Raw genomic sequence first — 24,246 nt, forward strand, 5'->3', positions numbered from 1 at the left:
GTGCCCGGGGCGGAGCCTCCGTCGGCCCCGCCCAGGAGGGACCGCCGTCTGGGCCCCGCCCCCAGGAGCTCGAACGCCGCGGGCTCCTGTCCTGCCGGGGTCACCCGGGCGCGCCTCGTCCCTGTCAAGCTCGTGGTTCTAGAATTCGCCGCGCAGCTGCCTCAGGTGCTGGAGCCAAGAGCGGCGGCCGCATAACCACTCTGGCGCTGTGTCCTCGACTGGCCTTGCAGTTCCGCAGTCCAGGATTTCACGGCCGCCGCCTCAGGCCGAGACCCTCCCCGGCCCTTCAGACCCCGGTGCCAAGCACCTCAGCGGCCAAGGCCAGACGTGCCCAGGCCTGGCTGCCCTCCAGCTCGTCTCCGAGCCGAGGGTCTCGGAGGCCTGTCCTGCCCGAGCCACCCCCAGGGCCGTCCCTCCCCCCCCCCCGACTGCGGGCTCCTGCCCCCTCCTCCGCCCGGCCTCCCCTCTCCCTGGAGTCGCCCTCCAAGGCCCATGACTACTGAGAATCCTGTGGGGCTGGCTTTGGTGCTTACCCTAGATCTAGGCCACCCATTATGTTAGGCCCAACTTTCTGAGGTCTTAATGTCCTCCAGCTCCTGAGTTCTGCTGGCCCCCTCCTGGCCCAGAATCTCCGTTTAGATCAACTCATCTTTTAGACCTCACAAATCCCTCATCAGCCACCTTAACCCTAAGTAATTTCTCTCTCCATTTTTTTTCCTCAGCCCATATCTAGTTATCTTTGGGTAAATACTTGTTCACCATTAGCAGTTTCCAGTTAACATTTTTTTGTCTTTTGTGCAGCCTGCATGCATTTTCCTAACTTTCTGATATTCTGTTTTGTTTTTTTGTTTGTTTGTTTTGTTTTCTGTTTTTTTCCTTTCATAGCTCAGGGGATTAAATCACAAACTAGGCAAGTGTTATACCACTAAGCCACACACCCAGCAACGCAGCTTTTAACTAGTATCCTTAACTATCTTCTCTTGCCACCTTAACTAGCTCTCCAGTCATCTTTGGCTGCCCATGGTGTTACATTCTGTAATCCCAGCTCTCGAGAGGCAGAGGCAAGGGATGGTCACAAATTCGAAGCCAGCCTGACTTTATAATGGGACCCTGTCTCAAACAAAACAAAACAAAATGAAACAGGCTTTGCTCAAACTTTCAGTCCTCTTGCATCAGCCTCCTGTATTTACTACCACATCTGGCTCTGCTCACAATACTGTAGACATCCTTAGACACTCTCTGTTTCCTTATCACTAATTGTCCACTCTGTCCACTTTACTTTTACCATTTATGTTTGACTTACTTACTAACTCTCAATTCTGCTACCCCAACTATTCCAGCTCTGGGCCAATTACCCACAAATGCCCCTGCCCAGTCTTCATCTATCATTCTTTTTTGTTTCACCATCCCATATTGTTAAATGCCTGAAATCTATAAATTTCACTTCCTGTATATATTTATCCTCAGAAAATTGACTTTCTCCACTACCTTTTACTACACCTTTCCAATGGTTACCATCTTTGCCATCTTCAACCTTTGTATTCGGTTAATAGTCCAACACTGGCTAGGTGTGGTGGCACACTACCATAATTCCAGCCCTTGGGAGGCTGAGGCAGGAGGATCACCTTGAGCTCAAGACCAGTCCAACACTAAAACTGCTTTTATTCTTTTTATGATGAGGGATCAAACCTACGGCTTTGCACATTCTAATCAAGTGTTCTACCCCTGAACTATATCCTTAGCCCTGAAGATACCTTTCAAACTTCTCTTTTTTCAGAATCTACACATAGTCTTTCAAATCGCTAGATCTGTTGCTGGTCTCATTCCTACAACCATTATACAAGTGAATGATTCATATTCCATTATTCCCCTAGCACTGAGAAGACTCAGTCTGGGTACCCAGCCCAGTCCAGTCATGCAAGTACAGGAAGATGAAGAAAACCTAATTCCCTTTGCCAAGTGAGTCCTTCCCAGTGGGTAGAGAGCATGGTGAAGGGATGGAGGGAAGGTTGTATGCCTATGTCCTGTGTTAGAAGGACAACATTGTGGAGATTCAGCCACTAGGTAAGGGTTCTACTCTTACAGAGCTTATATTCAGAAAGGCAACAGAATGTATAAACAAATATAATTTCAAGTAGTGATAAGTACCATGAAAAGATAAAAAAAGAGTATAATATAAGGGAAAGTAGTGGGTTTAGGGGGATACAAAGTTAAATGAAGTGATTGTGGAAACTATTCTGGGAGACGAATTTGAATTGTAATCTGAAAAGTAAGAAGGAGCTAGTCTAATGGAGGAAATGTTTAGTATGTTCTAGGAACAGGAAGCAAGCCAATGTAACTGATTTAGTAGTCAAGCAGAAAATTAAAGTCAGAGAATTACACAGGGCACAGATCTTAATAGCCCATAGAGGAGAGTTTGGATTTTATTCTGTTTTTATAACTATTACTGGCTTTTGTTTCTTACACAGGGCCTTGCTATGTAGTTCAGATTGGCCTTAAGCTTATGTATCCCAGGATGGCCTCAAACTCGAGGTGATCCTCCTACCTCAGTCTCCTGAGTGCTAAGATCACAGACATGCACCTCCACATTAAGCCTGTGTTAGTAATTTTAATTTTAGACATCATATTGTATTGATGAACCTAGTACGATGAAATCTGCCTGCTTTGAGATGAATACATTCAGATTCCTAAAATTCAATTATTTTCATTTCTACCATGTGAACTCTATAGTCCATTTTCTTTTTTTTTTAAATTGGTACCGAGAATCTAACTCATGACCACATGCTTGCAAGGCAGGCGCTTATGCCGCTGAGCTAAATCCCCAGCTCCTATACTCCATTTTTTTCTTCTTCTTCTTCCTCCTCTTCCTCTTCCTCCTCTTTTTCGTCTTCCTCCTCTCCTCTTCTTCCTTTTTTTGTACTGAGGATCAAACTCATGACCTCGCACTTGCCAGGCAAGCACTTGTTCAGCTGAGCAAAATCCCTGGCATCCATTTTCATTTTTTATACAAAGTTGACCAGATTTCCCATTTTTGGGGAATTTGTAGCCCAAACTTCTTCTGTGGTAAGAGTTACTGTCTAGGTCATGACCATGGGAAAATGAATTTATATTTTCTGTACTAAATAGAGACATTATTCTGTATATAATAACATATAAATCTTTGGTGACAGTGTTCAGGAGCAATTCAAAAAGTAGCCAAATATGAGAGTTTGGATTTTACTCTAAAGACAGTGAAAATCAGTGGAAGTAAAGGAATGACATAACTTTTTCCTTCAAGCTTTTTTGATGATGGAAAACTTCCAGTAAATATAAAAGTAGAAAAAATAGTATCAAAAAAATTGATGTAGGCTGGGCATGGTGGCACATACCTATAATCTCAGCACTTGAGAGGCTGAGGCTGGAGGATTGTGAGTTTGAGGCCAGCGTGGATTATATAACAAGACCATGCCTAACAAAAGAAAAAAAAAACACCTGGACCTGTCCATTTTCAGTCTTCAGTAACGACTGTGTGGATGATCTTTTCATGTCTATACTCATCAAGCCCCCTACTTCCTAAATTATTTCGAAGTACATCTCAAGCCTGTGTCATTTCACATAATCACATTTTTAAAAAAAGATTACTGTCAGTGCTCTGTGAAGAATAGATTGTAGAGAGATGAAAATGGGAGCAGGGACAGGAGAGGCTATTCCAATAGTCCAGGTAGGAGAAGATGACCTAGAATATGGTGATGGGAATGAAATGGTGAGAAGTGGTCAAACTCAAATATATTGCCGATTTAGAATGTATAAGGCTGTGATGGATTGGATTTGGGAATCAAGGAAAAGTAAGGCAAACTAGGCTTTTGGCCCTAACAACTAGATATTTGGGGTGCCTTTCAGTAAGATGGGGAAGGCTGGGGGTGTCAAGTGAATCCCAGAAAGGAACCAGGACAGACTGGAAAAACAGATTTGGGAGTCATTGGTATGTAAGCAGTTATATCTAGATGTCCCCCCCAAGCCTCATGTGGTCACAGGTGGAACTTAACAGAGGTGGCTGGATCTACAGGATGTGATGCTGGGGTTCATTCACAGTGCAGTGCTGGGATGGAGGGTGCCCCGGGTGTGAGCGCTGCCTGCCCGGCTGCGTAGGGTACAAGGGACAGAAGGGGCTGCTGTGGCTGCTGTTTGTCACTTGCTGCTTGCTATTTGGCTGTTTTGCTGCCTTTGTGCCTTCTCCATCCATCAACTATTTCTCTTCTGTGATGCCCTCTGCAACACTACCTTGCCTTGGAACCAGCCAACTATGAAAAGAAACCGCTACAAACCGTGAGCCAAAATAAACCTTTCTTCCTTTAGCTTCAGAGTAAGTATTTTTGTCTCAGCATCAGGAAAAGTAACTAAGACAGCAGTGATACAGTTATGATACTGAGTCAGATCACCTCAGGAGAGATGGAGAGGGAAAGCAAAAGGAGCCCCTAGCCCCAGTCCCAGGACACCCCACTTCTTAGAGATCAGGGGGGCAACCATTCGTCTGGGAGTTTTGCAAGTGGTAAGCACTGTTCTCAAATAGCTCTGTACACATCTCCTTATCTATAAAGATATTAGCCCTTGAGATAAAAGAGACAAAGTTTCTCTCTCCTGCTCTTACAGTTGACCTAAAGCAACTCTCAAAATTGCCTGAATAACCCGGGCCTTCCCTTTTAACAACCCTGCTTGTTAAATATTATGTTCACTGGTTATGAGGTATGTAAGTTTGAGATTGCTAGGTGTGGTGGTGCTTACTTATAATCTAACACTGGGGAAGCTGAGGCAAAAGGATCATGGTGAGTTCAAGGACGGCCTGGGCTCTATAGTGAGTTAAAGGCCAGCTTGAATTAGTGAGAGATCCTGTCTCAAAAATAAATCAAGCTGGGGGTTTAGCTCAGCTGCATAAGTGCCTGCTTGGCAAACGCAAGGTCATGATTCATGACCTTTTTGTGTATGTGTGGGGGGGGCACAAATAAATAAATAAAGTCTGAGCCTAGAAATTTGAGATCCTTTGAGATCTCAGACTCCAACAATCGCCCCTCTCCACCTTGACCCCAGCTCCAATCTCTATTCACATTTGTCATAGCTAAAGTGAACACTGAGGCCATGTCTTGAGGGAACCTGAGCAGCTGTGTGGTCCTCTAGAAACACGGGCCCCTGAATCCCAAAGGTGAGTAGAAGCTATGATGGAAAGGCCAGACACAAGCCTACTTTGGCCTCATTTCAGGTGTTCCCAAGTAGTCAGCCGATCTCTGCCCGATAGCCTGCTTTCCCAGAGCCTCAGACCCACACCTAAGTGTTATGGAGATACATTCTGGGAGAATCTTACCCGAAGGTCCAGGTGAGTTAAGAAAAAAAGAGAAAATGGAGACTAACTAGAATTAGGATGATGAGGGTATAGTTTTTACCTACCCTACGTCCTTGTGGAAGCAAGCCCTAGGCTAGTCTGAGGATAATTTCCAACCAGCTGATGGACACCACAGCTCTCACACCAGACATGCTGGGTGAGGTCATCAGAGAAACAGGATGTATGCGCTATTCTCGCTGACTCTGCCCCCGTTTTGTGCTTCACAGCCCCATCTGGATGGAAGAACAGTGCCTCCCACCCATGTTGGTATGACACACTACACCTTCCAACACTTTTGTGCTAAAGTTGCATCTGATGCCTTTTTGTCTCCAGCTGTCCTTTTTATCCCTTCTTTCTGGTGTTTTTCAACCAGTACATTGACTAGGCCCTCCTTCCTGTGACTCACACGTCACTTCCCGAGGGCCCTGACTCCCAAGTTCAAACTCCTTTTCCTCATTTTCTGGCACAGAGAACCACTGGTTGCTCCCAGCCTGGCCTATACCCTCCTGGGGGGCTCCCACCCCCTGAGATGCTTTGCCGAAGAAAGAGGAAGAGGCCCCAGTTGAAAGGAATGCAGCAAGGACCTGGGGCCATCCCAGCTCGGGTGAGGGCTGTGGCTTATCACCTGGAGGACCTGAGGAGGCGCCAGAGAACCATTAATGAGTAAGAAAGGGTCGGTCTGGGTTTTGGGAGCCCAGAAGGGCTGCGACAGCATGGCTTGAGCTAAGCCAAAGATCGACAATTTTAAGAGAATTGGAGGTTATTTAGAAAGGAGTCATGGGCTTGGTACAAATGAAACAGAGTTTCTATATTGTGGCAAGAAAGGATGCTACATGAGCAAGATGCAGTTGAAACTCACTAAACACAGGAAAGTATACCATAGAACTAGGGGAACATGGGGTCACCTCTGGGTCCCTGGACTGAAAATACTTGTCTGGGGGGGAACAGAAAATTGAGACTGGTAAATTGAAGATCACATGGCAACATCCTAGGGGCCCAGCAAGAAATACTTCCAAATAAAAAGATGAGGAATAAAGAGACAGAAAGCCTGGGCTTCTAGGCACCTTTCTCCTAAGCTTTAAGTTTCCACAGACTAAAGAAGGCCCAGTGGGGCATCTCTGAGGCTGCACCTGAACCACTGGAGGTTCACGAAGAGAGCTGTGAATTCCTCAGGCCCAGTGAATACCCTGATCTGGAAAAAGAGGAAGCAACCTATCCACAGGAAGAGGACCATCTTACCACTCCTGGTAGGGCCCAGGTATGGCAGGAGAGCAGTTTCCTGGGGTGATGAGACAGATCCCTGGTCTTACACAGAGAGACAGCAGAAGCCAAGAGCCAGTTTGCACAGCTGGAAATGAGAGAAGCAAAAATAAAGTAGGTGACAGCCAGTGACTTGGGGTAAGGAGTGGCTGCACTAGGTCATCTGGAGAGTTGTATTTTTCCATCCCTTCATTCTTTTTTTTTTTTTTTTTTAATTTCCCAAATACAGCTGCTCTGGTCTCCCTGGAGTCCCCTGGGCCAGGAGGAGGCTTGTGCCTCTAGGCAGCTGAGCTCTCTGGTCTACAGCACCCTCACAGCCAGGGGGAACCCAGTTTACAATCCCTGAGGAATGGAGTTGAAGTCGGAAGAGTTAGAAGAGCATTCCAAGAACCTGCTGTTTTAAGAGCCCAAAACCTGTCCAGTACCACCAGAACTGTCCCACCGTTAGCATCGAAGAGGTTCCTGTCCTGGCCAACCGCCTGTTCACAGTCCCCGGGGCCCCCCTCTCCCAGGAACCCCAAGCCCGCTTTCCATTAGGCCTGCTCTGGCCTTGTGTTTTCTGTGTCTTCTGTTATTAAAGCGCAATTGAGTAGAGCCGGCAGCTGTCTCGTCTCGGACGCGGCGACGAAGAGGCTGGGGGCGGGGGGGTTCACCTGGTGGAGGGCGCAGCCGCAGAGAAGTCGGACTGGGTCCCCAAACCGAAGGAGCGTCGGCCGAGGCTCAAAGCATCGAGCTTCTCGCTGTGCCTTTGGGCCCCAAATCTGAGCTGCCGACCCCACTCCTCCATGCTCCCAGACCTGCAGCCCGGCAGTCGCTCGAGCTTCCGCCTCCGGAGCTAGGACCCGGCTGCTCAGCAGCACGGCCCGGCGAGGGACTTCCAGCCGGCTGTCCCTCGGCCTCGCCCCAGGCCTGGGAGCCGCGCTCCTCCGCGCGGGCAGCCAGAACCCACGGCGCCCACCCCGGGCTCCCTTCCCGGCGCCCACCCCGGGCTCCCTTCCCGACCCCCATCCCCTTAACTGGGAGGCCCCGCCCCGCCCTGCGCAGTGACGTCGCACGCTGCTGTCAGCCGGCGCTGGGGGGGGTCGGCGTGGGGTAGAATGGCCGCTGCCGCCGTCACCCGCGGGACCCCGGGAGGTAAGCGCCGGGGCCGAGCCCGCCTCTCCGCCCCCGCGCCAGGGGGCGCAGCTGCACGGGCCGCCCGCGGAGCGCGGCGCCCAGGACCCCCGGGCCTTCTGCCGCTCCCCACCCCGCTCCCGTCCTCCTCCCCCGCGCCAGGGGGCGCCGCTCTGCGCAGGCCCCCGCGGAGGTCCTGCGCGTGCCGGGAGCTGGCCCCCAGACCCTCGCACCCGGCACGCACGCGGCCTCTCGCCCGCCGCCCGCGCCAGGGGCCGCCCTGCTGGAGGCTTCTCCAGACCGTCCCCGTGTGCAGGCTGGACCCTCCCACCCCGAGGTTCTCCCGGGACCCCAGCCCCGCCATGTGGGGCCGGGCGTCCGAGTGCCGCGCCGCCCCCGCGCCCCCAGCCTAGATCCACTCCCGCTCTGCGCCCTGGCGGGCTGCCTAGCCTGCACCGCACACCTGCACCCCGGGACGGAGTCTTTACCCCAGCCCTCGCTTCACAGTACGGCCGGCCGAGCCAGAACTGGCCTCCTCCCCTTCTTTATCCTTGACACCTGGCGGAGCCCGCGCTGAGCGACTCCTCCAGCTCCCATCTGTCCCCCCAGAAAGGCTGGGACTAAGGCAGGAGCCGGAGCGGTAGATGGGGCTAGGGTAGGCCTGTTGGTGGGGGAGGCAGAGGCATTTGGGGAGATAGGTGCTGGTGGGTGGTGAGGACTGTCAGCCTCAGGGCGGAGGACGGTCCCCAGGGTGAGAAGCGTGAGAAGCCGGGTTCAGTGTGTTTAACCCAGTTTCTACCAGGCCCTGACGAACCTGGAGGAGGGAGAATAGGTGAGGTCAGTTATCAGATCTGCCCTTCCCTTTGGAAAAAATCAAATAGAGAAGGAGTTCAGGGTGTGTCTTCCAACCTTCCACCCTAACCCAGACTTCCTGCTTTGCCTAGCATCCAAACTTTGTCAGACGGTCGGTCCTCCAAAGACCAGATCCCCTGAGGCCCAGCCGCTGGGATCTGACCCCACCATAACCCCAGCTGCTGCAAGGGCCCAAGCTAGAGGACCTCCCAGGCCCCAGTCCTGAGCGCCTTCTCCCCTCCCCCACCCGGATTTTTTCCTGGTCAGTCCATTCTGTGGTGTCCTGTCGCTCCCTCCCCCGACTATGCTGGTTCCTGGTGCCATATCTGGGTTCTCCCCTCGCATTCCCTGATTCTGCTGTCACGTTAGAACCCAGCCCCTTCCCTTTCTTCCTCACCTTTCCCAGATACCGTGATCCTGTTTCTGCATCCCTCCGCTCACCTGCGTTCCTCATCCTGGTTTAAGGTGCGGGCTTCTCCATGACCTCATTTTCTTTTTCCAGCACGGACTCCCCCTCCCCCCGGCCCCTCAGGCCGGGGGTGACCTTGCATGCCCTGGATCCCTCACCATGAATACCAAGGACACCACTGAGGTTGCTGGTGAGTTCACAAAGCAGGTTCCCAGTTTGGGCACAGCCTTCATGTTCTCATGCATGGGGGCTGTTTGATACTTAGCTTCGCTGCTGGCTTGTCCTGGTGGCAGTTTCCCTGTTCTTTTCCTGGGCTGCCCCTCACAGAGATACTAGAGCCTTTCCTTCTGGCTCCTTCCAGAGAACAGCCACCACCTGAAGATCTTCCTCCCCAAGAAGCTGCTGGAGTGTCTTCCTCGGTGCCCACTACTGCCTCCAGAGCGACTCCGATGGAATACAAATGAGGTTTTCTAGGGAGCCTGGGGTTGGAGCCCAGCAAGGCCCAGTGGGCTGGGGAGGATGAGTCTTTCTGTGTCTGTAGACACTCCTTAGAGCACTGCTGGGGCTCTTCGGGGCCCACAGGCGAAGTATAAATACATGGATTGTGTAGGAGCCCACCTCTTGGTGCATCCTCCTGGGTAAAGCAATAGCTGTCATCTATTAAGTATTTCTTACGTGCGAGGCACTATGCTAAGCACTTGTTCTTTATTTCCCATATTACTGCACTCATGTAGCTGATAAGGAAACGGACTGACTCCTTAGCGCTTATCTGACTCGCTGAAACCCAGCTTTTAACCACAATACTGGCTGCTCCAGAAGGGCACAGTCCTTACGTTACACACCTTCAGTGTCCTGCATATTTAGTGACTTTTATGTGGTTGGGGGTTGATGGTCATTGATTTGATGTTGGAACTGTCAGTAAAAAGGTATGTGGAAAGATATGAGAATATTTCATAAGTTTCTTCTTTCCTAATGTATGTACTTGGTGTAAGAGAAAAAAAAGGTTTGCATACATGTGATTGTTGCACGTACTGCGGAGCCTTTTAGGAAGGGCCAGGGGCAGACAACTTCATGGACCATCTGGGAAGCCTGCAGGATAACTGACATTTCCAGAAATGGGGCGAGATGCCTGGCACTTCAGGCTTTTAGGTACTGACATATGGGACTGTTCAGGGCATGTTCAGGAAAGAATCAGTGGACCTGTCCAGCAGGAATGGCAGGTAGACTGTGGTAAACGGTGGGAATGATGGTTTGATATCTTGGAATCAGACTGAAGAATCTTGAATTCTTGGTTAAGATGTTGAGGGTTTCTTCTCAAGAAGGGATATCGAGTGAGATTTGGAAAGGAAGAATCAGACACGATATGAGGACTGGGTGATAAACTTGACTGATTCTGAGACATGTGCTCCAGTTGGGAGGGACAGGATAGGAGATTAGATTTTGTTCATGATGTAAACTGAAATTCTTTTTATTTTATTATTATTATTATTATTATTATTATTATTTTGTCTTTTTGAGATGGTCTCATTATGCAGTTTAGGCTAGTCAAGAGCTGACTTTGTAGCCAAGGCTGGTCTTGAACTTGCAGCAATCCTCCTGCCTCAGCCTCCTGAGTGAGAACCTGAAATTCTTTTTTTTTGGCACTGGGGATAGACCTCATACTTTCTAGGCAGGCATGTAGGCTGATGAACTACATCCTCTGCCCCAGAACCTGAAATTCTTAAGAAGGCAATGGGGCCAGTTGTGGTGGTGCATTCTTATAATCCCAACACTTGGGAGGCTGAGGCTGAGACAGGCTGACCTACAAAGAAAGACCACATTAAAAAAAAAAAAGGACAGTGGGCCCTTGCTGGACTCAGACACCTGGAAGCATCCCCTACTAGCTCTTCAGCTCCTGGAGAGTGAGAACTTGAGGTGATGACAGAGAGGCGGGTCTGACTCTGTGAAGGAGACACCTATCTGAGGGCCCGTTTCCTACAGGAGATTGCATCCTACCTGATCACCTTCGAGAAACATGATGAGTGGTTATCTTGTGCCCCAAAGACAAGGTGAGAAAGCTCTCAAAGGTGGGGAATGGCAAGGCTCATGAGTTCTGTTCACGGAACTCGAGGCCAGCCCTTCCTTTCCTAGGCCTCAGAATGGCTCCATCATCCTCTACAACCGTAAGAAGGTGAAATACCGGAAGGATGGTTACCTCTGGAAGAAACGAAAAGACGGGAAGACCACCCGAGAGGACCACATGAAGCTGAAGGTCCAGGGCATGGAGGTGAGCGGATCGGGCATCCAGCCACTGCCCTCGTCCACCTCCTCGGGCCAGAGCTGGGCCCAGCCCTCCCCGCTGCCGTCACTCTTCTCTCTTCGGTCACTTTGGATCGGCTGCCTGGTTACGGAGCCCACTTTGCATCCCATTCCCCTCCAGGACCCAGCTCTCCCGGCCTGGGTACTGAAGCCCACTCTTGGCCTCTCTTGCATTTTTCACAGGGATCTAAACAACCGTACTTTAAACACAGGTTTCTCTTCCCAAATCATTCCTTCTTCTCAGCTGCATTCTCACTCTGCCCTTGAATTTCTAGGTAGTCCCGTGGGTTTAATCTAACCCTCATAAAAGCCCAGTCCTGCTCTTCCCTTCTCTCTGGCCCTTACTCATGACTTGGGACTGCTAGAATTTGAAAAAAGTGGGGAACAGGTGGGGGTGAGAAGGGAGCTGGAGATGAACTGGTGGAAAGCTTGGGATTCCTGCAAAGGAACCGAACAGAGGAAGACTTGGGGAGCAGACTAGCCCTCCCCCCACCCCAGCCTGTCTCCTGGCAGTGTCTCTATGGCTGCTACGTTCACTCTTCCATCGTCCCCACATTCCATCGGCGCTGCTACTGGCTGCTCCAGGTAAGGGCGGGAGAGCTCCAGAGCCGGTTCTTCCTGGCTCTGGGAGGGATACGCGGGTCTGCGAGAACAAAGCAGAAGGATGAACGGGTGTTAAGTGGGAAGGAAGGGGAAGGGGGCTGAAGATGGATTGAGAAATTAGGGGTGAGTTGAAGGGGCTGCTCACTGCTCAGGAAGAAGGTGAAGACCAGGCAGCTGAGCCTTTGGATCTCAAGACCATGGCTTTGTGTGTGTGCCTTTGTCTCTCAGAACCCTGACATCGTCCTTGTGCACTACCTGAACGTCCCAGCCCTGGAAGATTGTGGAAAGGGCTGCAGCCCCATCTTTTGTTCCATCAGCAGCGATCGCCGAGAGTGGCTGAAGTGGTCCCGGGAGGAGCTGCTGGGACAGCTAAAGCCCATGTGTAAGGAGCAGGGCAGGGATAGAGCTCCAGAGCGGAGAGTGGACAGAGGGCCTCCTAAAGGTGGTGTGGTTCTGTGCGGAAAAGCCAGTGGTGGCAGTTCCCCCCACGCTGGAGGGCGCTTTCCTGTGGGGAGCCTAGCGTCCCGTGGTAAGATTGGGATATGAAAAGGGGATTGAGGCACAGCTGCAAACCGCGTGTTGCGGCTGTCTCCAGGCCGTTGGCCTCTGTGCAGCATGTCAGGTGCTGGAAGACGCTGCTCAGGGTATTCTGAGGTACCACAGCACTTCCCCAACTCCCCTCTAGTTCATGGCATCAAGTGGAGCTGTGGGAATGGGACAGAGGAGTTCTCTGTGGAACAGCTTGTGCAGCAGATTTTGGACACCCATCCAACCAAGCCTGCACCCCGAACCCACGCCTGTCTTTGCAGTGGGGGTCTTGGTGAGCAACCCCTTGTCCTGAAACTTTTTTTTTCCACCTAGCCAGATTGCTCTGTATCTGTCTTGATGGGATTTGCATGCTGATTTGCAAGTCTTTTGCCTGTCGAGGAAGATAGGCCAGATGAGTCTTCCCATCTGGCGACACTGGCCACGGCTCCTTGTGTTTGCAGTCCTGGCAGCCCACACTCTTCTGCCAGCTACCTTTAGCGGTTCCACCCCAGCCCTCACCGGCACTACCAATTACACCCAGCCTTAGCTTTGTACCTCCTTTGTTCTGTACTTTATTGTTTTGGTTTTCTGAGAGAGGATCTCTCTGTAGTTTAGGCTGTCTTGAACTCACTGTGTAGTCTAGGCTGGCCTCAGACTCTTCTTATTCAGGCTCGCAAGTGCTGGGATTACAGGCATGCGCCACCACTCCAGGCCTGCTTCTGTTCTTTTGTCTGTTTTCTGTGCCTTTACCTACTACTGTCAGCTACTTCCCCTAGCAGGAAATCCTCCCCTGCAGTGTTCCTCCAGTCCTGTTTATTGGAAGGGGAAGAGAAGAGTTGTTTCTGATGCCTCCCAGTGGCCATAATTAGTAATACACTTGTGGTTTGTAGGGCGGTCCTAGGAAACACTGTTGAAGGGCTTCCAGGAAGGGAAGGTACAAATGGAATGTTTCTTATACCTTGTCTCTTCCCACCCCTCTCTGCTCTAGGTTCTGGGAGCCTTACCCACAAATGTAGCAGCACGAAACACCGCATCATCTCTCCCAAAGTGGAGCCCCGAGCTTTAACCCTCACTTCCATACCCCACCCCCCAGAGCCTCCTCCACTGATAGCCCCACTTCCCCCAGAGCTCCCCAAGGCACACACCTCACCATCTTCTTCCTCCTCCTCCTCCTCATCAGGCTTTGCGGAGCCCCTAGAAGTCAGACCTAGCCCTCCCACCTCTCGAGGGGGTTCCTCAAGGGGAGGCACTGCCATCCTCCTCCTGACAGGATTGGAGCAGCGTGCTGGTGGCTTGACACCCACCAGGCACTTGGCTCCCCAGGCTGACCCTAGGCCTTCTGTGAGCCTGACTGTGGTTGTTGGCTCTGAGCCCTCTGCCCCACCAGCTCCTCCCAGCCCTGCTTTTGACCCCGATCGTTTCCTCAACAGCCCCCAAAGGGGCCAGACCTATGGAGGGGGCCAAGGGGTGAGCCCAGACTTCCCTGAGGCCGAGGCTGCCCATACCCCCTGTCCTGCTCTAGAGCCTGCTGCTGCACTGGAGCCCCACGTGTCAGCTCGGTGTCCCCCTCCCCAGACAGGAGCAGCTGGGAGAAAAGGAAACTGCTTTTTCATCCAAGATGATGATGTTGGGGAGGAGCTTAAGGGCCGGGGGCCTGCCCCACCCATACCTTCTCCCCCTCCTTCATCCCCATCCTCACCTGCCCCCTTGGAGCCTTCGGGCAGGGTAGCAAGAAGGGAGAACTTGTTTGGTGGACCTGGTGGGGCCAGCGACCTGGAGCCTTTCAGTCTTTCATCATTCCCAGACCTTATGGGGGAACTCATCAGTGACGAAGCGCCGAGCATCCCTGCTCCAGCCTCCCAGCTCTCTCCTGCTCTTAGCACCATCACAGACTTCTCCCCAGAGTGGTCCTACCCAGAGGTGAGGCTCCAGCTTTCTCTCTTCCCTCCTCCGATTCCCTGACACTATGGTCTGTGACTTACTTTCCCGCAGCTTTGATGGCTTTTTCATTGTGTGGCTACGTTTGAACTCAAGCCCCATGCATGCAGAGTTATACCTCCAGGCCTTCAGAGCTTTTTGGTTCTCTTCCCATCCTCCACTAAAGTACAGTATAGCTTCTCTTCTATTTCCTTATCCCTCAAGCACTAACCCTTTTCCCTGCCTTCCCCTCCCACGTGCTAGCATGCTTGGAGGAGTACCCTCCAGGGACCGGTGACTATTTTCAGAGGGAGGAAACTGTGGCCCTTTGGGCTAGAAAAGAAAATACACAATGCGGAATGTGACTGCAGACTCCAGGAAGCTCAAAGACTGTCTCTCAGAGTAGTGGAGAAGTTCTGCTTTATGCTGTCACTGAGAGACAAAGGAGGAACCGCAGTGGGTAGATTAGCCCAAGAACAGAGCTTCCTTCTCAGGAAGGTCTGCAAGTCTTGAGATTCCGAGTTCACTGTCTCTGATACAGTCAAAAGATCCTAGTAGAGATCACGTAACTATTTGGCAGAGAGTCCTGGAGGAAGGTCACACTGGATGACCTCACCTCCCGGGGTCCTGTCCATACCTGCACTCCACGTTCTAGCACAAGGCCTGCCGCCTAGGGGGTAGTCTCTGAGGACCTGAATAAATGAGTGACCAAAGAGTGAACGCCCACCTCCAGTCACGTGCTCTCTGACTTCTGTCTGCAGGGCGGGGTCAAGGTGCTCATCACAGGTCCGTGGACGGAGACCACTGAGCATTACTCCTGTGTCTTTGATCACATCGCAGTGCCAGCCTCGCTTGTCCAGCCTGGTGTTTTACGATGCTACTGTCCCGGTATGGGGATTGGGTATGGTAGGGGAAGAGAATAACACCTAACAGGACAGGTCTTCCAAGAAAACTGGGTTGTTCTGAGAGCAGAAAGACCTCCTCTAGTCTTGAGGTTGGACCCCAAGCTTTCCCAGAAGGAAGCAGAGCCTGGCCGTAGGTATAAAAAAGTCTGGGTCCTACTCCAAGAAATCACCTCATTAGCTAACCAGTGGCCTTCAATAATTCTGTTCCTTTCTTGAGTCCTTTGCCTCCCTGCCTGGTTAGAGGCAGCCTCCATGCCCAGCCAGGGAGAGTGGAAAGGGAGAAATACTGGCCTCCTTTGACCAGTCCTGGGACACTGTTCTAGATTTACCCTGTTCAATACAGAAGCCCCTAACTACATGTGCCTATTTAAAATTAAAATTTTTAATTCATCTCCCCAATCACAGTGACTACATTTCAAGTGCTCAAAAGCCACACATGCTGGTGCCTCTATTGATAAAGCAGATGAGGAACTGTCTCCAGAAAGTTCTACCAGATGGTATCAGTCTAGTAAATGACTTCTCTGCCCTTTAGCCACCACCCTCGCCCCTGACCCTGAACTCACTCAACAGTCAGCCTCCCTGTGGAACTCCAAGGACCACCAGAGTGACCAGTGGGCAGCGCTGCTGTCTAGGAGTGTATTATCTCCCAGTATCAATAGCTCTATTCAGCCACACATGGGAGGAAGGGGATGGGACAGAGAAGCTGAGCACTGAGGAAAATGTCTCAGCGCCTGATCTTAGGTCACGTACTGCTGCCTTCACCCACCCCAGCCCCGGGCCATAGGCATTGAGAGCCTGGGACAACACACGCACTGGACACAGCTGGTGAAGAGCCCCACCTCGATAGTAAGGTCTTGACCTCTGGAGTCTGCTCTGGGAGATTTAGGGGTCTAACCACCATCAGATCATTCATAAGTGGAGGTGTCTTTTGACCCTCAACATGTTTACCAAGCAACAAACATTTAGGATCTGGGATCCACAAGTACTCTGGTTCGTAGTAGATACTCTTCAGATTCCCAGTTGGTGCCAAAGCTGCTCGCTAAAACCCAGGGCCTCTCGCCCACAGCAGAGAAGTAGGAGAAATAGAGCTAGGATGATGTCAGTGGCTCTTAGCAGGTGGCTAGAGAAGGAGCCAGGGAAAGAGCATTGCTCACTGATTCTGCTCTGCCCAGCCCACGAGGTGGGGCTGGTGTCTTTGCAGGTGGCCGGGCGGGAAGGACCCCTTTCAGCTTCTGTGCTCTTTGAGTATAGAGCCCGCCGATTCCTGTCTCTGCCTAGTACCCAGCTTGACTGGTTGTCACTGGATGGTGAGTACTAAACCCTTTGATGCCATGTTAGGCCTCAGCCTGTGAGCATAACATGTTTCTAGACCCAGCAGAGGACTGCCATTAGCTCCTACTATGCCACTCTTTTGTTTTTGGAATCGAATCGAGGACTTTGTGCTTGCCAGGCAGGCACTGTGCCACTGAGCTGTATCCCTGGCCATATACCCCTCTTTTCCAGTGGTCATTTTTTTGTTTTGAGACAGGGTCTTGCTATGTAGTTCAGGCTAACTTTGAACTCACTGTATGTCCGAGGTTGGCCTCAAACTTGTAGCAATCCTCCTGTCTCAGCCTTGTGAATGCTGGAATTACAGGCATGTACCCTCACACCCGGTTCACCATTAGTCATTTCTAAATGTATCAGGAAATGCTTTCATCTCTTCCCGTGAGTCATGGACCCGTCTTTATCACATTCTTTCCCAAAGGACTGAGACAGGGACAGAGGCGGGCAGAACCTAGAACAATATATAGTTGCTATTCATAAGTTTATGTAGACTTACATTTAAGTTTCTGTTTCTTCCCGTAGATAATACAGTCACATGTTCATTATAGGAAGCTTGGAAATTACAGAAAAGCACAGAGGAGAGAGTGGAAATTTCCTATACTATTATTAATACCCACTGCCAGTATCTTGGTGTACTTTCTTATGTACACAGAGGCACACATGTACACTTCAGAGTGTGTAGGTGTATCTAAATCTGGAACCACTTTGGATCCTTTTGCTGGTTCTCCTGGTACTTTGAAAACATTTCTCAGGGTTTGCTTTTCTTTCCTTCTCTTGTCCCCACTGTTGTTGGTTTCTTGGTGTTTTTTTTTTCTTCCTGTGGTACTGGGGATTTAACGTACGATCTCATGCCTGGCAGTTATTTTTGGTTTTGATCTTTTTGAGGCAGAGTCTTGCTATGCAGTTCAGGCTGGCCTTGAGTTCGCTTTGTAGCCCAGGCTGGTCTCAGACACTCAAATTCCTGCCTCGGCCTCCTGGGTGCTGGGACACAGGCTTGTGCCACCATGCCTGACTTTTTGTTTTTTTCTGCTTTTCTGGTTTTTCCAGGAGTCAAACTCACAACTTCGTGCTTGCCAGGCGGGCACTGTGCCCCTGGGCTGCATCCCAGCCCGTTTTGTTTTTGAGACTGAGTCTTGTTATATAGTCCAGGCAGGCCCTGAACTCTCAGGGGTCGTCCTGCTTGGCCTTCCTAGTGCTGGCATTACAGGTGTGTGCCACCTTCCCCTCCTATCCTGGCATCCTGGAATATCCCCAGCCTTCACTCTGTCTCTCTGTGCCCTTCTCATGCTTGTTTGCTCTCGGAGAGGAACAGACATAGTGTGGTTGTGTGTTTGCATGCTGATTTGTATGTGGGGCTGGAGGAGTAGGAAGAATGGACATGGCTATTCATCTCTGTCACTGTCCCTCCCCGCCATCGTCTTTGGATAGCTGCAGGGGGCTGGGAGGAAGGGGTGGTGCTTTTCAAATCACAGTCCCTGAGTCCTTTTGAGCAGTGATTCACAGACTGGAAGGACCCTGGGGGACAAAGGTAGTGTCTGGGGCAAGAATTGAGGGACCACTTTGCCGATGAAAAGACTGGGAGAGGGTGAGCCATGTATGATCTGGGGCGGTGGAGGCAGGATGGCTGCTGGGGAATTCCTCTCTCTGGTTTGTAGGGAACAGCTTGAGTCTCAATCGTGGTTTCTAGTCTTTGCGGGAGATTAAGTGCTGTAGTTTGAGGACTGAATTCTGGTGAGCTTTACTTAGAAAGTGAGCAGTAAAGGGAGCTATTGTTTTAGGAAAATGAAAAGAAAAAAAAAAAAAAACATGACTGTGTCTTTACCCTCCAGGTATTGGCCAAGTCCAGTTACGTGTTCAGGGCACTCCCCAGACCTTGCCCACTTAGCTCCTATCCCCACTCCCCACAGACAACCAGTTCCGGATGTCCATCCTAGAGCGCCTGGAGCAGATGGAGAAGCGGATGGCAGAAATCGCAGCAGCAGGGCAGGCCCCTTGCCAGGGTCCTGAGGTGCGTCCGATTCAGGTACTCCACAGGGGTGAGGTAGTCTGCCTCGGGGAGCAGGAAGGGTCTGCCTGAAAAAAACAGCGCTCCTCACCTGCGTGCTTCTCCTCATTTGCCTGGCCCCAGCGCCTCGGCCAATTCTCCTCCCTCTCCCTGATGTTACCCTGCTCCCATCCCCACGCCGTGGCAAGAGTGGCTATTCTGGGCACCCTCTTGGCATGACAGGCTTCAGACTATTTCTGGTGTAAAGGAGGGTGGAGGTGAAAGGAGAGACTGGGGGAGGGCCAGGAAAGTTGGGGCTCGGGTCCCAACCTCTGAAGGAAGAGGGCCGTGAAAGGCTCCGACGACGCTCCAGCTCCCGAGTGGAGATGCCCTGTGTGCGTGGCACCGGTCTGAGCTAACGTGGAAGCATCGCATGGGCAGGGGAATTTAGGGTCTCGCTGTAAGAGCCGCTGGAAGTGGGTTGTGGAAGTGGAGGATACTGATGGCAAAAAGGAATGGGGCCCGAAGAACCAACGGGCTGTCAGAGGAGACGTGGAGCGGGAAGCATAGGGAGGGAAGGACAGACACCGAGGTCTCTGCACACAGACACGCGTATTGCAGGATGAAGGCCAGGGACCTGGGTTTGAGGCACGCGTGGTGGTCCTGGTAGAGAGCATGATCCCACGCTCCACCTGGAGGGGTCCTGAACGACTAACCCATGGAAGCCCCTTCCGGGGCATGAGCCTTTTGCATCTGGCTGCTGCCCAGGGCTACGCCCGCCTCATCGAGACTCTGAGCCAGTGGCGGTGAGCAGGGGCAGCAGGGAAAGGGCTGGGCAGCCACTGGGTGGAAAGTGCCAGGGAGAGAGGGGCTGGAGTTCTGCCAAAGGGAGGTCAGTGTGGGAAGGCACGGGCAGAGGACTGGCATGAGGGGAATCCTACTTCTCCCCTGGCAAGTTACTGGAACTTCTTGACCTCCTTAAATCAACTAATCTGCCCGCCTGACCTCGCTGGCCTAGTGCTTCGAGGCCGCTTCCTTCCTAGACCCTTTACTGCCGATGTCTGTGCTTGGCTTTTTAAGCTGACAGGGCCTACTGTGCTCTTTCAGGAGTGTAGAGACTGGAAGCTTGGATTTAGAGCAAGAGGTTGACCCGCTCAACGTGGATCATTTCTCTTGTACTCCTCTGGTGAGGCTGCCCGTGTCCCATGAGGCCACGGGGACATGGGCGTGGAGCGTAGGGAAGGTCCTTGAGGGCTGAAGGGAGTCAGGCAGGACAGGCTTGGAGGGAGAGCCTGGCCTCACTTCCGCCTCCCCCTCAGATGTGGGCTTGTGCCCTGGGACACCTGGAAGCTGCTGTGCTCCTTTTTCGGTGGAATCAACAGGCACTGAGCATACCCGACTCTCTGGGCCGTCTGCCCCTGTCTGTTGCTCACTCCCGGGGTCATGTGCGCCTTGCCCGCTGCCTGGAGGAACTGCAGAGACAGGAGTCGTCAGTTGAGCCCCCACTCGTCCTGTCACCCCCGTCTTCTAGCCCAGACACCGGTGAGCACGGCTCCTGAGCGTTCTGATTCTTTTTTTTCTTTTGGTATGGGGATAGAGCTCACGACCCTGCACTTGCAAGGCAGGTGCTTATGCCACTGAGCTAAATCCCCAGCGGCTTCTGAGCTTTCTGAGAGGGATGTCAATAGGATAAGCCACAGCAAAGCCCAAGGGCAGGAGGTAGAAAGTGGAAGAGGAGGAGGCAAGGATGGGCGATAACGGGAGCCTAGGAGAGAAGCCAGGGAGACGGAGCGCAAGGCCCAGGGTGGGAGACTCCAGGGTGGGCTGCGGCTTCCCTGCCTCACCCACTTCGTTGCCTTACAGGTCTAAGCAGTGTCTCTTCACCTTCGGAGATGTCAGATGCCACTTTCTCTGTTACATCAGCCTACTCTAGTGCTCTGGATGGCAGTCCTCCTCCTGGTCCTCTGCCAGCCTCTGAGATTACTATGGAGGAGATGGTCCCAGGCCAGCTCTCCTCGGGCCTACCAGAGGCCCCCTTGCTCCTCATGGACTTTGAAGCCACCAACCCCAAAGGGTCCCCACCCTCTCCTCCTGCTCTCCCACCAGCCCCAGATGATGGGACTGCTCCAGAGGACACCGACACCCCACAGACTGTAGATGTGATCCCGGTACTGTTTATGCTGTAGAATCAGGGTTAGGGTTAGATTGGGTAGAAGCACAGTGAGGCTACTATTCTATGACAGAATTAGAGATGGGCTTCACTTCAGGGAAAAAGACATTCACACCCATTTTGGGACAGGCACGGTAACCCTTTGCATAGCTCCTTTTAGAGTTTGTGAGTCAGTGGTCATAATGTGGAATGCAGGAATTCTGAAAAGTATCTTTGCTTAGAACTTGGCTTTGCTACCTGTTGATCTATAGAGGCAGGGTTCCTAGGGAACCAGGTGGCACTGGGTAGCTGCGAAGTGTGTGGGTGGCCAGGTAGAGATATCTGGGAGTGATGTGAGCTGGGAGAGTCTCGCACACGGGAAAAGCTAAGAAACCAGAAGTTTTATGGAGTGAATGGGAAAAAGAAGGAATGAACTTTCAAGTTTAACTATTACTTATGTCCCACAACTTGGGGACCATCTGCTTTAGAAAGGCTAAAGAGTAAATTAGGTAGTAGTCTGAGAAACTTAAGGGAACTCCACAAAGAAGGCCACATGAAGTATAGAAGCAGGAAATACTATAGACTTCAGGGCCGGACCAAAGGACCAGCTAGAACAATTCATTAGGATGTCATGTGGCCAATAAGAACCAAGCTGCAGGGGCTGGGGATTTAGCTCAGCGGCATAAGCACCTGCCTTGCAAGCAGGCGGTTGTGAGTTCAATCCCTGGTACCGATAAAAATGAAAAAGGAAAAAAAAGAACCAAGCTGGGTCCTGGAGGGCTGAAGGGGCTGGGGTCCTGACTAAGCTATGCTGGTTGGCAGCATGGGTCAGGCCCAGGTGGGACGTGTGGCATTCAGCCTGGAAGGGTGGCAAATCCGTCATTAGCTGCCCTCCTGAATCCCCACTTGGAGGATCCTGTGTTCTCCATATCTCAGCACAGAGGGCTGCCCACCACCACCCTCCACTGGGAGCTGGCAAGAATAAACAAATCAGGAGCAGTGAACTAGCAGAACAGCCCTGAGGCTTCAGTGTCTGGTAGGAGAGTAGTAGAGAGTAAGGTTATAGCTTCGGCAGGGCAGACACGCTCGGCAGTGGGCCCCACAGGGCTTACACAGTGCTCCCTTCATCCAGGTGGACATGATCTCCCTGGCTAAGCAGATCATTGAAGCCACTCCAGAGCGGATTAAACAAGAGGACTTCGTGGGGCTGCCTGAGGCTGGAGCCTCGATGCGGGAGCGGACTGGGGCTGTGGGGCTCAGTGAGACCATGTCCTGGCTGGCCAGCTACCTGGAGAACGTGGACCATTTTCCTAGCTCCGCCCCTTCCAGGTGACCAGCTTAGGACAAAACCACTAGATTCTTCAAAGGGAAATGAGAGGACACAGGCTTCCCCCCAGCCAAAGTGCCACTCCAGCAGTGTTCTGAGAAGGGAACTGGACTGGCCCATGAACTCTGAAGCTACTCTTCTAGACCCTTGCTGGGGGCCTTCACTCAGCCACCTGCAGGTGGGACACAAGGGACTTCAGATGTCCTATAACATCCATTCTGTCTCCCACAGTGAACTGCCCTTCGAGCGAGGTCACCTGGCTGTCCCTCCAACGCCTTCCTGGGCGGAGTTTCTCTCTGCATCCACCAGTGGCAAGATGGAAAGTGACTTTGCTCTGCTGACACTGTCAGATCATGAACAGCGGGAGCTGTATGAGGCAGCCCGAGTCATCCAGACAGCCTTCCGAAAGTACAAGGTTAGGGGGCTGTGGGTGGCAGGGGAGACATCCAGACAGACCTCAGCCTGGAGGAAAAAGGAAAACAGAAGGTCCATAATCCTCATGGGCCATGAGATGCCGAGACTTTTTCTCCCCTCAGGGCCGGCGGCTGAAGGAGCAGCAGGAAGTAGCAGCAGCTGTGATCCAGCGCTGTTACCGCAAGTACAAGCAGGTGAGTCTTCTCTCAAAAGCATGCAACAGCCTGCTGTGGTGACAAAGCGGGCCTGTAACCCCAGCACTCAGGAGGCTAAGGCAGGAGGATCCATGCAGGTTCGAGACCAGCCTGGGCTACAAAGTGAGTCCAAGGCCAGCCTGAACTGCATGGTTAGACGGTGTCTCAAAAAGATGAAGGGAAAGAAAACCCAACCCCACACACTCACTGTAACTCAGAGCACCCAGACTGCTGCTAGAGCCCTAACGCCCCTTCTCTCTCCACAAGCTGACCTGGATTGCACTTAAGGTACCAGGCATGAGATCTGGGTGTGAGTTGTCTGTGCGGACTTAGCCTTTCCATGAGTGTGGGTTAGAGAGAGACCTGCATCAGTCTGCCTTGGGGTGACCCTCAGGGGCCTGGGTCTCCTTCCCTCCATTTCAGCCCTGCCCCTCTCCCCATGCCTGCAGTTTGCACTCTATAAAAAGATGACCCAGGCGGCCATCCTGATCCAGAGCAAGTTCCGCAGCTACTACGAGCAGAAGCGGTTTCAGCAGAGCCGCCGCGCTGCGGTGCTCATCCAGCAGCGCTACCGCTCCTACCGCCGCCGCCCGGGGCCTCCCCACCGGCCCTCAGGGCCCCTGCCCGCGCGCAACAAGTATGGCCAGGCTCCCCGCCCTCCGCCGGTCCTCCGAGGCCGCGCTCACCCTCCCCCTGCCCTCGCTTTCGGCCCTGCGGGGCTCCCAGGGGCTGGGGATATGGGGCTTTTGGGGTTCTGTGAGGTCTCCCTGTATCTTCCCTCCCAGAGGCTCCTTCCTCACTAAGAAGCAGGACCAGGCAGCCCGGAAGATCATGAGATTCCTGCGGCGCTGCCGACACAGGTACCCGCGCGCCCCTCCCCTGCTGGTTCCGCCTGGCCGCCGCTCCCGCCTGACTCCTGCCTCGTCTCGCTGTAGGATGAGGGAACTGAAGCAGAACCAGGAGCTGGAAGGGCTCCCTCCGCCGGGACTGGCCACCTGATCCGCCTGCCACGTTCCTCACCACCGCTGGACCCTCCTCGCAGTCTTAACAGGGAGAGCAGAGCGAGATCTGGGGCAGGGGAGCCCTGCGGGCAGCCTCCCGCACCCCCCTGTAGGGGCCACAGTGCCACCCCAGTCCGGCTCCTGCACCCCTCGCCTCCCGGTTCTGCTCTGTCGACCCCAGGCGCCAGAGGACCCACGCCCCACACACCTGCATCTCCAGCTGTGACCCAGGAGCCCCGCCTGCCCCTTCTCCTCGCCCTCCCTGCCTGCACCCGACTCTCCCCTTCCTGACTTGCCTTATTTATTTGTTCGACGCGTCTCTGAATGTATCCGCCTCGGTCCCCACCTCTGCCTTCGCCGCGCGCCCTCATGTTTTGGGGCTGACCTGCCCCACCCTGACTCCGCATGTTTGGGTGTCCCCGTCCCCGGCCCTGTCTCTCCCGGTCACCCCGACTCTGGCCACCCAGCGCGGGCCAAAGGGAGAGGGTGTGCACAGGACCGCGTCGCGGAGTCCCGCCCCGTCCCCGAGGGCAGGGGGCTTGTACATACTGTAACATACAGAGTATAGTGAAGAATCTATTTAAGGCGCCGCGGGAAGGGCTGCGCGGACACA

The 24,246-nt window shown here is 52.7% G+C and overlaps 2 protein-coding genes across 20 annotated transcripts; both read left to right on the top strand.

Annotated features, from left to right (window-relative positions):
- Nucleotides 1-58: 58 nt before the first annotated feature.
- Nucleotides 59-7,207, top strand: Inca1 (inhibitor of CDK, cyclin A1 interacting protein 1). 2 transcript variants are annotated; one of them, XM_023563568.2, is made up of 7 exons: nt 59-165; nt 1,875-1,959; nt 5,234-5,347; nt 5,581-5,620; nt 5,823-6,016; nt 6,446-6,611; nt 6,843-7,207. In XM_023563568.2, the coding sequence occupies exons 2-7, from the start codon at nt 1,916-1,918 to the stop codon at nt 6,957-6,959; spliced, it is 675 nt and encodes a 224-aa protein (XP_023419336.1). In that variant the 5' UTR covers nt 59-165; nt 1,875-1,915; the 3' UTR covers nt 6,960-7,207. The 2 variants fall into 2 exon arrangements, with proteins under 2 accessions (XP_023419336.1, XP_023419337.2); XM_023563569.2 differs by lacking the exons at nt 59-165; nt 1,875-1,959 and having other exon boundaries at nt 4,306-5,347; nt 6,446-6,600; nt 6,843-6,981.
- A 399-nt stretch (nt 7,208-7,606) lies between these two features.
- Camta2 (calmodulin binding transcription activator 2) lies at nt 7,607-23,814 on the top strand. Of its 18 annotated transcripts, none has more exons than XM_063241738.1 (23): nt 7,607-7,747; nt 9,081-9,177; nt 9,349-9,452; nt 10,968-11,035; nt 11,103-11,253; nt 11,784-11,870; nt 12,117-12,270; nt 12,574-12,708; nt 13,405-14,336; nt 15,095-15,221; nt 16,411-16,545; nt 18,472-18,587; nt 19,155-19,354; nt 19,656-19,734; nt 19,868-20,090; nt 20,412-20,716; nt 21,830-22,026; nt 22,256-22,439; nt 22,561-22,632; nt 22,900-22,920; nt 23,082-23,269; nt 23,418-23,492; nt 23,568-23,814. In XM_063241738.1, exons 2-23 carry the CDS (start codon nt 9,147-9,149, stop codon nt 23,629-23,631), a joined length of 3,648 nt encoding a protein of 1,215 aa, XP_063097808.1. In that variant the 5' UTR covers nt 7,607-7,747; nt 9,081-9,146; the 3' UTR covers nt 23,632-23,814. The 18 variants fall into 18 exon arrangements, with proteins under 18 accessions (XP_063097808.1, XP_063097814.1, XP_063097815.1 ...); XM_063241744.1 differs by having other exon boundaries at nt 19,170-19,354; XM_063241745.1 differs by having other exon boundaries at nt 18,472-18,572.
- Nucleotides 23,815-24,246: the final 432 nt, after the last annotated feature.

The sequence above is a fragment of the Cavia porcellus genome, unplaced genomic scaffold (genome assembly GCF_034190915.1).
Source record: "Cavia porcellus strain 051 isolate PalLab524CR breed Dunkin Hartley unplaced genomic scaffold, mCavPor4.1 scaffold_32, whole genome shotgun sequence".
NCBI classification, from domain to species: domain Eukaryota; kingdom Metazoa; phylum Chordata; class Mammalia; order Rodentia; family Caviidae; genus Cavia; species Cavia porcellus.

Excerpts from the sequence above, each read along its gene's own strand:
- Inca1 (XM_023563568.2), top strand. The coding sequence starts at position 1,916 with ATGCAAGTACAGGAAGATGAAGAAAACCTAATTCCCTTTGCCAA. Across the intron at positions 1,960-5,233 it reads AACCTAATTCCCTTTGCCAA|GTGTTCCCAAGTAGTCAGCC; the intron begins GTGAGTCCTTCC and ends GCCTCATTTCAG. Across the intron at positions 6,017-6,445 it reads CGCCAGAGAACCATTAATGA|ACTAAAGAAGGCCCAGTGGG; the intron begins GTAAGAAAGGGT and ends AAGTTTCCACAG.
- Camta2 (XM_063241738.1), top strand. The coding sequence starts at position 9,147 with ATGAATACCAAGGACACCACTGAGGTTGCTG. Across the intron at positions 9,453-10,967 it reads TCCGATGGAATACAAATGAG|GAGATTGCATCCTACCTGAT; the intron begins GTTTTCTAGGGA and ends CGTTTCCTACAG. Across the intron at positions 22,440-22,560 it reads CAGCCTTCCGAAAGTACAAG|GGCCGGCGGCTGAAGGAGCA; the intron begins GTTAGGGGGCTG and ends TTCTCCCCTCAG.